This window comes from Branchiostoma belcheri, unplaced genomic scaffold (genome assembly GCF_001625305.1).
Source record: "Branchiostoma belcheri isolate BF01 breed outbred unplaced genomic scaffold, Haploidv18h27 scaffold5, whole genome shotgun sequence".
NCBI classification, from domain to species: Eukaryota; Metazoa; Chordata; class Leptocardii; order Amphioxiformes; family Branchiostomatidae; genus Branchiostoma; species Branchiostoma belcheri.
In genome coordinates this window covers 4,417,562-4,434,069 of record NW_017804131.1, presented here as the reverse complement: position 1 = coordinate 4,434,069, position 16,508 = coordinate 4,417,562, and the positions used below count along the sequence as shown (strand labels likewise).

Here is a 16,508-nt window from a genome sequence, read left to right as displayed (position 1 = left end):
TGGACCCGTCATATCCTCCACGGTGTGGCTAAAACCGATATGTTAGACCATACACGCACGCAGACACAAACATACACGCACGCACGCACACGCACGCGAGCACACGCACGCTCACTTGCATGCACGCTCACACGCACACACGCATGCACGCTCACTCGCATGCACGCTCACACCCACACACGCATACACGCACATGTACACATTTCACATTCAGCGACAAATTGTCGCTATTGGGAGAGAAACGGTGTAGGGGATTAGTGCTGACGTTACAGTTTTTTTTCATTATCTGATCAGGAAAGGGCGTGTCAAGGGCAAGGTCATTCAGAGAAGGGAGTGAGAGACAGTAATTCTGAAACTGTTTGATGGGGTTTGAACACAAACATAATCAGTGGGTTGTTCAACGACTCATGGGAAAAATCCATTCAGTGCACCAAAATTTGTGACGAGACAAACTGGTGTGTCGGGCAGACTGGGTAATGTTTCCTTTCAACAGTGACTTTGTCTCTTTATTTTCACTGGGAACATTGCACACGTCATATACAGTTTTGACACCTCGAATCATAACAAGTATGACATTGGGGGTGGTGGGGTGCTGTGTGTGTGTGCCAATAGAATTAGTTCTTTGTTTCATAAGAAATTCTGACTTGCATGACAAAAGTAGCAACATTCTTTGGTGGTGGTATATAATGTAATTATGATGTCGACCATTTTCATTAGAAGAATGAAGTCTGGTCATGCTATTGTAGAATGTTTTACATTGTGATAATTACATTTGACAGTGCCCTCACTTCAGGCTACATATTGAAAGGTGTCTGCATGTTTCATTAGTCATAACGTTATATTTCTCATGATACAGTATGAAATATTTGTACAATTTGTATATGACACCATCAGTTATGATCCTGTTTTTGTTACCAAGATAATGAACCTGTTTTTATAACCAAGATTATGTAATAATATGTGTATTTTATTACTATTGTAGTTAAGATTCTTCGGAGAAAAGTCCTGCTCCTTTGGACTGTACTTTATGTACTATCCTCACACCTAAACTGACAGGACTGGAACTGAGTGACAAGAGGAGGTACCACTATCCCTGGTGCTGAATGGCACAACAAGAAAGGATGTCCCCGTCCCCGGTACTGGATGACAAGAAAAGAATCGTGGTCATGCCTGTAGTGCTACACAGCAACCCAACAATACAACTGTGCATGTACGTGATACTAAATGACACATGCATTGTAAAGACTGGTGTCCCAGTACGGTGCCCAAAGGCATACCAAGAAGACTGGTATTCCTGTCCTTGGTGCTGAATGATACACAAACAAGATTGATGTCCCTGCCCTTGGTGCTAAATGATATAAGAAGACTAGTGTCCCTGTCCTTGGTGCTGAATGACACACAAACAAGACTGGTGTCCCTGTCCCTGGTGCTGAATGACACACAAACAAGACTGGTGTCCCTGTCCCTGGTGCTGAATGACACACCAACAAGACTGGTGTCCCTGTCCCTGGTGCTGAATGACAAATCAACTACGCTGGTGTCCCTGTCCCTGGTGCTGAATGACACACCAACAAGACTGTTGTCCCTGTCCCTGGTGCTGAATGACAAATCAACTACGCTGGTGTCCCTGTCCTTGGCGCTGAGTGACACACAACAAGACTGGTGCCTCTTCAGCGATAAAAGAACATAATGACGGACTCAGTGACACGTTTGTCAGAGCTCCACCCTTTCCGGACACCATAACCATTGCTGTCTTTGGAGGCGTAATCCCCGCACTGCGTAGGTTTACCTTCCCTCCAATAGCCACCCCCACCAATACACACGTGCTCTGCGTCGGGACCAACGAAGTTGACACCTGGACAAACCGCATGGCAGGCGCGCTCGTAGTTGAACACGCGAAACTGCACGAACCCGGGGACAGCTTCTTGCCGTGAAACGATTTCCGGAGGCAACAGTGACTGGACCAGGTCGTTGTCACCCACATCGTACACAATGGGGATGGCCGGGCCGTTGTCGTGAGTGTACGTACCGAGGTTGTAGCCGATGGGGAAGTGATTTTTGAAGAGTGTGTACAGGCTTCCTCCATAGCCACCAAGGAAACCATTGGAGCTGCGGTACCGCAGGTAGGCGGCGGTTTTGTACTCCTTTGGCGGTGCGTTGTTCGGGACGTGCCACAGCATGACGTTGGAGGCGCTGATGCTGAAGTAGCCTGGGTTCTTGTAGTCGTCGGAAGTGGCCGACCCCATGGAGCCGAAGGTGTGCACGTTGGCCCAGTTGCCATCTCCGCCGGGATAGTTGCGGTTGTTCCCGCGGGTGCTGGACCAAACGATCCCCGGCCGTACACTTGCCGTACATGTCGTCCTCGTGCACGCTGGAGACCAGCGTCCAGCCGCCTCCGGCCGTGGTCATGTCGCAGTAGGTCTGGTAGATGGTTCCGCCCTTCCCGATGAGGAAGTAGGCTCCGTCCTGGCTGGAGGGGTTGTTCTGTTTGATGTGAAGGCAGGAGGAGGCGGGGTTTAGTACGGAGCCGAGATCGTGGACAATGCTACATGTGGTGTTTTGAGATGCCGCAATGGTGGTTTCCACCTTGGAGAGGCGATTGTACAGGGAGTTTGTAGCAGTGTTTTGAGGTGCTACAACGATGGTTTCCATCTGGGAGAGGCGATTGTGCAGGGATTTTACAATGTTGCTGAGGTTGACGTCGCTGGTCTGGCGATTCTCCGCACGCCCGGATCTCCCCTGGTCCAGCTCGATTCCCAGTAGATTCGTCTGGTTCCTTTCCTTTGTCTGTAGAGAACGGATTCAAATCTGTTTTACCATTCCTCCAATCCTATTGTGATGACATAACAAAGAAAGAGTGGCATTTATGGTGCTCTTAATGCATATTCCATAGACAAGCAAACTTGGAATTTTTATTACAGGTATTGATGGAAAATATGATATCAAATGTACAAAATTTAGTTAAGATTGAATAATGATTGGCCCAAGAGGAAACATAATGATAATACCCTGTTCAGTAGCACGAAAATATGTTTAATTGGTAAAAAATAGTACAATGGTAGGCCTCACTGAAAAGTAGAGATTAGAAAAAGATATAAATACTCCCTCCTGTCCAACTCTATCCCTTCATCAACTCTTCCTCCTCCCCCGCTCTTCCCTTTCCTCAAATCCCCCCTCCCTCACTCTAACCCCTCCCCGCCAATTCCCTAAGGAATTGGGAAATTTTTGAAATTCAGGCGATCGTAGTACTGTAAAAATGCCTCCGCCACTAAGGCGTTGCCAAAAACAGGTGTGTACTCGTAGCTTATCAGAACCAAGGAGCCTCCTTGTCAGAACTATCCAGTCAAACTTACTTGTATTACAGGGATTGATAAGCTCTGCCGCTAAAAGATAATTATTCGTTGAAGAGAAATTGTTATTGCACACTTCTGCATTAAGAAACACTGTTTGCAACGTGTTTAAAGGATTTGTAAGAAAATAGGTTTTGTGAAAGACGGTACTTACCTCAGCATCTTTGTGGAGCTGGTGATTGATTAGCATCATAAGGACAAGTCCCACTGTGACCTGTGTGACTATCACTGCCAGGGTGGCAGCCATGCTGCAGCGGTGGGCGCGGAGGAAAGCACAGACCCCGCGGTAGACGCTCGCTGCACCATGGCGCTCAGTGCCTGTGAAAGAATCGGCATTAATGCTGATGATCATATAGCATGCACGAAAAATCCAAGATAAACACAATGACTCAAGCAATGAATTGAAAGAAAGCACGGCAAACTGGATCAGCTACTCTCAGTCCTCACTCAAAAATATATACGAATATTAGGGAGAAGAGATGCTGTTTTACAGTGGAAAGCCAGTAGGTGTGTATGTTATGCTATGGTATAGAACCCCTGCTAGCCTGACTGAACTTCACTTTTCACCGGCTCGATTAGTCAGCTACTTGGGGTGGCAGCCCTTTGAGCGCCGGACAAATTGGTGTAATATAGCCAGCTGCCGCCGCGCCTCGAACCTGGTGTGTTACGCCGAAAGGCGGTTATACCGGCTATACAGATACAAAGACCTTGTGTGCTCAGGCTAGAACCCCTGCAAAATCAAGAAAAATATTCGGATTCTGCAACATTTCATGCTGCAGCTGAATGCTTAGAGAAAAAGCAAGCTACAGAAAAGCAAGCTACAGAAAGCGAGCTACAGAAAAGCAAGCTACAGAAAGCGAGCTACAGAAAAGCAAGCTACAGAAAAGCAAGCTACCTTTAGTCGATGGGTCTTGTGCATCTGGGTGTGACTTTGGCGCTAGCCTCTGTGGCTTCACAGCTTCGGCTTCCTCGTACATGTCTGTGTCTGTAGACGCTCCCAGTCCTTCTGGCAACTTAACTCCAGCGTCGTTGTCATGACGGGCACGGCAACTTGCGCCACGCCGAGGGATAGGAGGACACTGGGGCGGCTGTCCGCTGGTTCGTCCGTTGCCGGACCCCGTGCGTGGGGTACGGACAGGCTGGGCTTGCTTATACATCTGTACTGCACTAGCATGTACGGGGTGCGCAGTTTATCACAGTATCAGTTGTGTGAATATGAAGAATAACACAATGATTAGTCTGAAAAGAAGAAAAGCATTGTGATGCATATCAAATGTAATTTTGTTTTCATAGAAAAGTAGTCTTTTGTTGGGAGGCGAACATCAAAGTGAAACTTTCAAAGCATATCGGCTACAAGGAACAGGTAATCTAAATGCAGATTTTTTTACGTCTTCAGGCTTTGCAGACTCTTCTAAATGCATGTGCGGCCCGCCGTTGCCATAGCAACAACGCCCACCTGCGCCGTTCTGAAGGACAAGAGGAGGATTGGGGAAATCTAGTTGATGTAGCGTTCAGCACCAAGGACAGGGACAGTAGGCTTGTTGGTGTTATTTATCTGTCTGCGACATACAAATGAGACTGACGACCCTGTCCTTGGTGCTGAATGGCACATCGACAAGAAGGGTGTCTGTGTGTGGAGTGTGTGCTGAATTATAATGTGTGAATTGCTCATTAAACCCTTACACACAAATACATGATCCCTAGCTTGGACTTTTGCAGGGCTGTTGTAGATTGCACTATAAAGCAACAACTGTTTGACAAACACTGCTTGGTGGATTTAAGAATTGGTCAGTCAGAATTTTGGTTCTGAATGACCAATGACAAATCGGTATTCTTAAAACTGACTTGCCATTTGTGGGACGGACGTATGGTTCTGATTGACTGGGCTGTAGCTTCAACTGAACTATTAGTACCAAAGGACAAGTATTTTATCTTTCTTGCGTCCTGGAACACAAGTATTCTTACATTATAGCAGGCATACATGTATGTGCTTAGCACGTACATACCACCTCCTCTTTCCCAAGTAAGCTGCTATAGTCATCATATTTGTTACAGTTAATATATTTGTATGGAATCATTCAGTTATACTCAAAGATGATTAGTCAGAATATTTGATAAACAGCTGAAGATTCTCACAACAAAATCATTGTGAATTATAATGTATGGAATCCTTAATAAGTAATGGTAAATAAAAACAGGAGGCCTCACACACAGTGTCCAATTGTTAAACCACACTTTTATTAAATCATCAACTTACAGCATTGCTGATTTAGTATTCCACAGTTCCTTTCATTATGTCTCAATACAACTATATATACACATCTGTCTTCTAATGGAATGGATTTGGTCACATCTGATTTCCATACAACTGAAGCAGTACTTTTTCATTGGGCAATCAACACTGTTTTAATAAATCACAAATTGTTTCATAAAATCTTTCCTTACTGCATGCCAGAAATAATGTCAACTTCATCGTGTCATCATCAATTTGATGATCTTGATTTGCTTGATGGAAGAAACTAAAATTTCTGCTTGGTAATTCATCAAGTGCAAGTATAATGTTCAACTCCCAAATAAGCCACACCATACAAAATACAGTGCCAAGACATGCGGAAAACAGGTACAATGGAAGAATAAAATAAGGTACTCTTTTCATAATATCATACTCGAAAACAAAATGCAACAGACAATACAATATATATATATATGTATGGTCCCAGACCTTAATAAAGTTCTACAATATATGTACATGATTTGTTCTTTTCATACCTGAACAAGACTTTATCACCAAGAAGATGAAGAAATAGTACAGTATACATGGCTCCTAACATTCTGTGTCCTATTGTGGACAAAACAAAAATAGTACATACTAAACAGCTCCAGCAAGGCTGTAGATTTAACACTTTTCTTCCCAGGGGACTATTACATGTTTCAACAGTAGCTTAGATGAAAAAGGTTAACAGTAGAAAATGGGAAGTTACATAATAGCAAACTCAAGCCTGATTCTGGATATTTCCTCTCAATGATCATTGAAATGACTGTTTAGCACTTGGTTTGGTGTTTAATTATCACACAGAGATTTTGAATGTCAATTATTCCTATAGGGTGTATCAATTCATGTCATGACTGCTCAAAGTATAGTAGAAGCTCCACACTATACAATGTCAGAGCATTATTTAAATTTCCTTGAGAACATTTAGTCAGCAACCATACTCAACACCTACACCGATTTTCAATTCAGACAGCAGAAAAACATACATCAATGTTCATCATTCATCTGTTAAAAGCCAGTTCCAAAATGCATTTTGTAAGAAACTTTAATAAATTAAATCATTCTCATTTAATCAGACTAATATGTTTTCTGCCACCTCAAATTATATTACGTTGTCTCCACTTTATACAGACACTTTATTTACATATTTACAGCAGTGAAAACTTTCAAAAGTCATGAACACTCTTTTACTTTACAGAAGTTTGTCTGATTTTCCTGATGTGTTGTAAGATATTGTGGCTATTTTCCATCAGTATTTTTATTTCAACCTCCCCTCCCACCATGCGTTACCCACTGAACCATATGACGTAATATAAACAAAAAACTACAAAGAGTATATTGTCTGGAACACAAACACTTGTAGCACCACAAAATTCAACAGCACACAACAATAATGTTGACAACATTTAGACATCCTCTGTTTCACTGTCTATCCCACTATTTAGGACATAACTTTCCCATTGGAAATGTAGATTAGACAGTAGCCATTTTCACACACTGCTGTACATAAAAACATAATTTTTGTGTCAATTCTACTTTGTGGAAACAGGTCATGTCAGTTTGACTATCACCAAGATAGGGCAGAGATACCACAGTTTTGTAAAAGTTGCAACAACAGAATATGAACACCCAGTCATAGAAAAACTTCTGAATTGAACAAGGATAGCTGGCCACAGCCAAATACTTGAGTACATTAATTCTAGGGATATGTATATACCCACTCAAAACTAAAACACTGAGGACAATAGAGAAATAAGCGAGCAGGATCTATACTAGCTCTTGTTGATAATTCTACAGTATATGATGAAATGCTGTGTTTGTTCTGTTACACTGGGATAGCTTAAGCTTTCACCATAGAGGAATAACTCTTATGGAAATAGCAAGTCACTTTCATGACTGACAGGTAAGTGTAAAACACACTACATGTACGTCACCTTAACAGCCTACACACTTTTGTACAGCATCTACCATGTCACCCTATCTATGCTTTTAAAGGGGTTGTCTAAGTCATTGGAAATAAGCAGTGAATAAACCACAGTTAACCTTCTAGGTTTGGGTGTTCCATTGGTGTTTATGTTACTTCTGTCCTGTCTTGAATACCCAGTAGTTTTGTTCCTCATTTTCACATCATGGATATAAAAACAGTGTGTTCAACTGTGTTGTATTTTTGCAGCAATATGATAGTATACTAGTAACTAACAACAGCCATATTCTAGTACTGACTGCACTCCCTTGTTGTGTGACATCTGAACTGCATTTGGCCACCTGATGTTGTAGTAAACATGGGTATGTCCTCCTGCTGGTCTGCATTTCATGTGTGGTGATGAAGAGGATGGGCAACAGAACTTCAGACTTGCCTGTGGAGAGAAAGATCAAGTTGTCAATAACTGTAGGAAAAGAAGCTAACAGCATGCAAAATATTAACAATCTTTTGCAATCCTGCATGAATGTTTGTGAAAGATTGCAACAAATCTTTGATGAAGAAATCAGCGAAAAGACTTTTTGAGTTTAGACTATACATACCTTCAAAGACAGAAAAGGAACCAACTAGCATGGCACAAGTGAGGTGTGCAGTCATTGCTTATCAGTAGCTTCAACTAAACTTAAAAATCTCACACTCAAAAAGTAGATATCCAGTTACTTACGATGCCGTGACTGTTGTGCTCATGAAGAGATCTCTTTTGATGCGTGCCAGCTCCTCTCTGGACCACTTCCGTCTGGTTCTTGCCGGCGCCACTGGTGCCGGTACTGATGCAATCCCATCCTTCAAGTCCCCCATTGTTTGAGAAGCCCTTATATGTGAGTCTGAGTGCATGTTGGCGTTATTGTCCACATACTCCTCCTCTGCACTCTCTAATGTATGGCTGAGATCAGACGTAGACTTGGACTTGTCTTTCATTCTGGTCCGTGGGTCGACTCTTGAGTCGCTACTGCTGCGTCTGACGTCCACCTGGACATCCGCCTTCTCTTCCTCCGTGTACCGGACTGAGCTGCTTCGTCCCTGCACCTGTCGTATCGTCCCGATCGTCGTGTACGTTTTCAGTTCTGAATGGTTTGCACTTTGCTGTATGTACTGCATAGCCCCGGTTGGGTTTGTGGCTTCGTCAGGGAAGAACTGTGCAGAGGGAAGTGATCTCCGTCCTGATGTTGTGGGAGGCCTGCCTATACTGTCCGTACCGGATCTCAGCTCCTTTGTAAAGGGGATCTTAGGATTCGGTGGTGAGTTGGGCAACACTTCTGACCCTCTTAGGTGTATCTTCATCTCTGCAGCACTTTCTGCCGATGGGTACATCGCGTATTCAGCACTCTGTGCCTCACACTCCTGGATACTGGGCACACTTCTGGGCGAAATGCTGGGCTTTTTCGATACAGGAGGTCGTCTGCGAACTGGGGATGTTGGAGACGGTATAGAGGGAATCTCTTGGTGAGTGTCCATGGGCAGGTCCTGAGGGCGTGTGACTGCAGTCTCCACTGTGTCAGAGTCCGGGATGTCTACATCGGTACCTGTCACCACCACACTGGGGTTGGTGACCTCTGCATTGGGCGTGAGGCTGTTCCGTTTAGCCTTCGACGGGGGGGATTCCGGTATGAGCTGGAAATCGAACTCGTCCGAATCAGACTCCACGTTGTACACGTTCTCCTCCTCAGTGCTTGTGACTAAGGTCATAGTGTCTGTACGCGCACACTTGGTCCGGAGGCACAGAGTCTCGTAGTTCTTGCGGGCGTTCCTGAATCGCCTCGATCCACGTCTTCCCCTGTCCTGGCGTCCCAGCCTGCATCATGTACGCCGCCGTCGCCAGTTTATACTCGTTCAGATACACCAGCAGGAAACTCCCGGGATCCTTCAGTTCTTTCAACTCGATACGGTCCATGATCATGGGTTGTTTGATGACTTTGAACTTCTCGCTTCCCCGTTTGATGGGCTTGGTGATGAGCAGCATGTCGGTGAAGAGGAAGCCGTACACGTCGACCTTACTATCCTTCCCATCCTTCAGTTTCATCCCTCCCTCGTACAGCAGGTACCTCTTGTCCTTCATCCCGGCACCGGGCATGGGAGCAGTCAGGTCAATATGGCAGTACTGAAACAACAGGTGATGCAGCTTGTTAGCTCTGTCTATTAAAACGCAAAGAACTTAAAGAATGAATTAAGACTGTACAAAATGTATATTTCCACTCATTCGCACCCTCACAAGCTCACTCACTCGCAAGCTCACTCACTTGCAAGCTCACTCACTCACTCACTCACTCACTCACTCACTCACTCACTCACTCACTCACTCACTCACTCACACACTCGCACACACTTTTGAGATTAATAGGTACTTCTGTGTCGCCACACCTTTGCTTAAGCTTTCTACAAAATACTATCAATTTCAACACCCTTTGGCTACTTTATGTTTAGAAAATAAGATCAATCCATCTGGAAATCCATACCTCTCCCAGAAGCCTGTCCACCTCATCACTACCAGGCTCCACTGCATCGTAGGACTCGATCCGAGCGATGATGTTGGCAAGACGCTGCTGTTCATGTCTCTGCCGCAAGGTGGTGTTCACTTTGGTCACAAACGTTTCCACTTTGTCAATCTGTAAATAAAAGGGAGTATTGAAGAACTCAACTTACATAAAACAATTGTCTTTTTCAAGCAAGAACTTGCCAAACACCTAGCAACAGGTTTGACACCTATCATCTAAGAGTCAAAACAAGCATTGAGCATCTGGCAAATGATGAAACTCTTTACAAAGCCAAAAATGATGGAAAGGATATCGACTGTAGACAGAATCTACTCACCATTCTGACCAGACTCTCTCTTTCGCTGGGCTCTTCTGTCTTCTTGAGAATGGCCTTGAGCAGCAGTGTGTACTTGGTGATTCTCTGCATGGGTTTCACCAGCAGGTCTCCTAGCTTCAGTCTCTGGCACTGCTTCTGATTCTCTCCCCACTAGGTTTGGAACACACGAAGTTCATCCATTGAAGAAAATATGTAACTTGAAGAATACCGACAAAAACTTCTTCTGCCAGTGTGTAAAATCCGAACAAAATTTGTTTTACTAAATCATGTCCAAGGTAAGGATACAGACAAAAACTTCTTCCTACTTCTGTCACTGTTTAAAATCTCATATATAAATCCTAACAAAATTCATTTCAACTACATGTAGATCATGCTCAATGATGTAGTAAGTCAAAGACAGTAAGTCAAACTCACCTCTACATACTGCTTGAAGAGATCATTGTCCCGAAACTTGTCCTTCATGTATGCAACACAGGCTTCCTCCTCCATACAGTACTTCACATATGGCTGGAACATCTCCTCAAACTAGAAGAAAGATACAATCATAACATTAATACTAGTAAGTGTTTATTTCAGAGAAAATACAAAAGATCTGTTTATGTTGGAAAGGTCTCAATTTATCAATGATAACTCAATTATCAAAGTCTTTCTATAAATTTATTGCACAACAATTGTACAGGGTATAAAGTATGGCATCTACTAAGTACATAACTACACTTTCATAGGGTTAACCTAACTAATAAAGAGCGGGTGGCTAGTATGGGATAGGGAGCTTAGTGATTGCTGTAGTACCTCAAGGAAGCCCTCCTCCATGTCGGAGGGTTTGAGTGGTTCCCGTCTCTGCCGTGCTTTGGTGACCACGTGACACATGTGATCCTGCCAAAACGCACTGTTGCACTGCTCCACTTCCTGGATGTTACTGAACAGCTTCTCTGTGTCAATCTGTGTGAAAATGGAAACATAAAACTTAACTTAAATGGTCTACATGTGAAAATGTACTGACAGATTAACTCAGTAATTACTTGACATGTAATTCTACCAAAAATAAACATTAAAACTCTTAACTTTTTGAAACAACTGACCAAATAACCAGAGACATATCTTACCTCACAAAGAAGTGCTTCATTCTGGAGGTTGATCAGGCAACACATGAACAACTGTAGGAGGGAGAAACAACACATTAGTACATCAGTACTATATGATGACATTAAAAACTCCACTATCAGCAAGTCTACGTTAATCCTAACACAGTGTGACAAGCTTTTTCCACCTAAAAATGTCAAAACCCAAGATCCAAATACAGGACTGTAAATAACTTGACTGAGACATGCTATGGTACTTGAGAAGTTAAGGTGCATATAATTCAGCCAATAGAACGGGTCCTTACATCAACGACTACTCGAATGCCTTTGATGTAGGACACTTCAGTCGACACCAGCTCCCACAGGGCCTCCTGTTGTCCCATCTGTTTCTTAGTCATGGTGCTTTTGTCTTCAACTATCTCTGTCCATGAGCTTTCCTGTACCAACAGAAACAAATGGTTCAACAAATTTGAACAAATTGAGAGAAACACTGCTTTAGAGCTTAATTTTTACAGCTAAGTTTGCTAGACCTATATTGCAACTTTGCAGCGGGAATGTTAAGTAAGGTAAGCTTCAATAACATAACTAGAAGTCTGAGAAAACATTAGCATAAGATAGCTAGGAACTTGTGTGTAACTAAGAATGTGTCAACCCTAATCCTCCCATGATTAAAGTTACAGTAAATGTAGGTCTTCAAAACAACTTCTTTGGGACAAGCTGCCACATGCAAGGTGTGTGATACTCACCAGTTCATAGATGGACTCATCCTCGTCTCTGTTGTAGAACCAGATGAGGGAGGGCAGCTTGGGAAGTCCGTACACAGCGTACATGCTTAACTTCTCTGCCAACATTTCGCTTTTTTCCTGGTAAGAGAAATAGACATTTAGATTCATTAGACGTATTGTTTCAAATAGAAACAAGAATTCCGAGACCTCATACCTCCGTGAAATATGGGCTTGATATGTACATGTAAATTTCCTCTTTAATTATGCAAATTACCTCCGCATTAACATGATATATGCATCGTGATGTATGTTAACTTTTGATTAACTTGCAGATGGCCCAAGTATGACATTCCTATTATTCACCATCAAGAAATCATAGAATTTTTGCATAAATTATGCAAATTAGGTCATCATTTGCATAATTAGTATCTGTTGATGTTCTGCCTGCCATAGGTTACATGAATTACATGTATGAAAGTAGTATAATGTAATTATAGAATTTCCTCATTAATTATGCAAATAAAGTCCTCATTTGCATAATTTTCATTTAATCATGTACATCTCTCTCTCAGCTACCTAAACACCAAAAATTATGAAAATATGTTGTTCCTATCTGGACTTATTGGCTTTTAAACATTTCGCCAGAAAGTGCCCTGCAGTTCCAGAACAAGCTGCTAGGGGGACCAAACTCACACTACTTATTCCTGACAGGAAAAGCAATCTGTCACCAAAACATCAAGACCACAGCATGTTCAGGACAAAAGATACAAAAACCGGAAGTTCTGCTGCAGTACCAAGGTCATCCACCAGGAGGCCCATATTTGACCTTGACGTTTGTCTTCCTAAGACTTACCAACATACCAAATATCATCATAATCCATAAAGGCGTTCTGAAGTTATGCTGACCACACAGTTGCGGAAACACACACAGACATACATACATACATACAGACAGACGCCGCCGAAAACAATACCTCCATTTTTCATGGAGGTAAAAAATGGGCAGAAAATAAGCAGCTAGGCCTGTTGTAGAGTTTTAACTAGATTTAGATATATATTTACAGGATTGTAGCTAAGGTGTAAGTAGAATGCTAAATGTGTGACTGATGACCTTAGTAAACAACCCTTATCTGAAAGGGTATCTATATCTATATCTGTATAAACGCCCTTCGGCATAACACACCAGCATTGCAGGTATGCGATCAACATACATGATAAAATGAAATGTAAAACAGCACACAAAATCTTTTCTAAACATTATATAGAAGGCTACATTTTGATAAAACTTTTTCTTATGAGAACAGAATAACTAAGACTGAACTAACATATTTCAAATGCCTACCTTGTCCATTGTGAAGACTAATAACACTGTTTCATACCCTAAAATACTGTTGTTAAACTAAACTTGCTAACTGGAAAAGCTACAACTACCGGATCCAAGAGGACGTGTATCATGCCAAAGTGTAACTTGGACAAGAGTGCTCCAAACAAAGCACCTCCGCTATTGCTATTGTTCCCTATCTGTTGTGGGTCCCTGAAAGGATCTTTTGGAGAGGGCTTGGCTAGCTACTGCCTGCTAGTTGTAACCAGGCTACAGAGTCATCTGACCCAATGTCCCCATGATCGAGCTCAGTTTGATCACTCTACCTGCCAATGTGTGCTGACCTTTTGTTAAACGCTCTCAACTTGTTGATTTTGTTTGCACAGGATGCATTGACTGCTTTTGGCACCTGCCTGCCACCGGTGCTTCACAAAAGTACATGTCAGGTATACTTGTAACAGGTGCTTTTTCTTGTTGCGAGGTCCCTTTGTTGTCCCTATTAATTACACATTTACGAGACAACAAATCTTTTTACAAACACTGCTTTTCCAGTGATTTTAGCATTTCAATTTATCATGCAACTGGTGCCGTTGCTTATACAGTATGTCAATCTGATGTGAAAAAAAAAAATTTTAAACATCTGGAAATCGGTGTTTCCATTCTGAAGCCTTTGTTATGTGGAGCAACCCACTGTGAAATTTGTCCTATAGAATGTTGATGGGAAAACCATTCTTTGGCGGCAGTACTTTTAGCAGACTTTTAACTTCACTCTTCAATCCTTCCATGTACTCATAACTTTTCAGCCTAAGCAATGGCTTCACAGCCTACACTGAATACAATGCAAGTGAGCACTTTCAGTAACTCAGTACTGGGATGTGCTTAAGTGGAACAAATAGTTTTGTTTTGCATAAACTGTAAACATTAACTACAGAAATCACATAGTAACTTTAGGTCTGAATAAGAATCATCAGTACTATATTCAGAACATATTCTACATGTATTAAGAGTATTATACTGTCTGGTTTCTGACTTACAACAACAGGAAAACAAAGTAAACAACAAACACATTTTAGTTTGGGCTTGCGATAGTTTGTATGTCTAAAACACTGAAGCTAACTAGTAACTAATAGTTATTCAATCCTATAAAGAGCATTACAGCCATGATAAACTATATTTTACACACTTACTTATCTTGGATTTCAACACTGACAAGCTGATTTGACAGGCAGAGGATGCTATCTTTATCATGCAACAATTTATGAAAAATTTGGGTTCAAACTTACGTTTGCAACGGGAGCTCCTGGGTTGAAGAGTGCGCTAAACCTGCCGCCAGTTCTGCTACGATCCGAGCCCTCCCTCGGACTCAGAGGCCCCACGTCTTGGGACGACCCCAGAATAGACATGATGTTCTTCCTACTTCTCTGGCTCTGTAATAACCAAAACACATACAATAAAACTTAATTATCCACCAAAAAAAAAACATCCAGCACACCAACCCCAGCTGTTGCCAACCTTGACAAAAGGGAGAAAATACAAACAGCAGTCAGTATGTGAAGAACCTTAGTTATGACATACCCATAACCGAGAAAGAATGGGGACAGGTCAGTAAACTTAGCACTATCTTGTGTCAAGAATCCTTTGTGTACCAATTAAAGCATAGTCAGTTAGACCATTCCACTCTACAAGAAGGGGGGACTTCTGCTGAAAATAATGCTTATTATAATTTGAGAGCCTATATTTTCTTTTGTTTTGAAAGCAAAATGTCAATACTGCCCTCTGGCCAATATTCTATTTGCAATGGAGTTTGATGTGCTGAAAATTTTGTAAAGAAGTTTGTTTCCGTTTCGCCTGCAAGAAAAATGGGCCAGTCCATTGGGTCAACTGATGACGAGAATGTTGCCGAGCAGGTTTTTGCTGAAGGGTCCTTGTCTAGAGCTACATTTATAACCATGGTTTACATGTTGGGGCTCAATTTAGTCTAGCGTAGACACCCTGGCCAGTGACCTAAAGTGAGGACCGTACCATCTTGAGGGGTGTGCTACTTTCAGGCGTCAGTATCCACAAAATATAAAGTTTAACAGATAAACGAACAATTTGTGTTGAGTGTGTAGGAGAAGAGTGGTAGAGATTAATATACCAGCTGCTGGAAAAAATGATATCCAATAAGCACATGGGTCCAATTTAGCCACCAGTTCATAAGTACAGACACTCTGACTCCAGGGGCACCCCCATGAAACTCCTTCCTCTTCGCCCCCGCCGTTCTGCTTCGCCCCCGCCCCGTTCTGCTTCGCCCCCGCAAAAAATCTGCTTCGCCCCCGTCGTTCCTCTACGCCCCCGGCGCAATTCTGCTTTGCCCCCGTCCTTCTGCTTAGCCCCCAATGGCGGCACAGCTCACAGTCGACACGAAAATCGTCTGCAAAATAACAATAAAGGCTGTGCCGCCAAATTTAAAGTAGCCCATGCTCCGGCAAACATTCTGGACCACCTTTCTGCCAAGTGGCGTTGCACAAATCCTTCCCATTCAAAAGTTTACCCCTAACTCACGGCCCGTCATTGGTTCTTACGTTTATAAGTACTGGCGTTTATAAGTACAGCCGTGAGTGAAATTTCCCGCCAGTACTTATAAACGTAAGAACCACTGACGGGCCGTGAGGCAGGGGTAAACTTTTGAATGGGAAGGATTTGTGCAACGCCACTTGGCAGAAAGGTGGTCCAGAATGTTTGCCGGAGCATGGGCTACTTTAAATTTGGCGGCACAGCCTTTCTTGTTATTTTGCAGACGATTTTCGTGTCGACTGTGAGCTGTGCCGCCATTGGGGGCTAAGCAGAAGGACGGGGGCAAAGCAGAATTGCGCCGGGGGCGTAGAGGAACGACGGGGGCGAAGCAGATTTTTGCGGGGCGAAGCAGAACGGGCGGGGCGAAGCAGAACGGCGGGGCGAAGAGGAAGGAGTTTCGATGGGGGTGCGTT

General features: G+C 42.9%; 1 protein-coding gene across 1 annotated transcript in view; it reads right to left on the bottom strand.

The window, feature by feature from the left end:
• The window catches only part of LOC109479676, a 55,250-nt gene that overhangs the window by 7,532 nt on the left and 31,210 nt on the right, over window positions 1-16,508 (bottom strand). Inside the window, 11 exon segments of the mRNA XM_019781665.1 lie at window positions 1,739-1,855; window positions 3,427-3,668; window positions 4,246-4,517; window positions 8,268-9,352; window positions 9,354-9,701; window positions 10,057-10,206; window positions 10,412-10,561; window positions 10,826-10,936; window positions 11,204-11,353; window positions 11,518-11,568; window positions 11,799-11,930. Of these exon segments, the coding sequence (XP_019637224.1) occupies window positions 1,739-1,855; window positions 3,427-3,668; window positions 4,246-4,517; window positions 8,268-9,352; window positions 9,354-9,701; window positions 10,057-10,206; window positions 10,412-10,561; window positions 10,826-10,936; window positions 11,204-11,353; window positions 11,518-11,568; window positions 11,799-11,930 (2,808 nt within the window).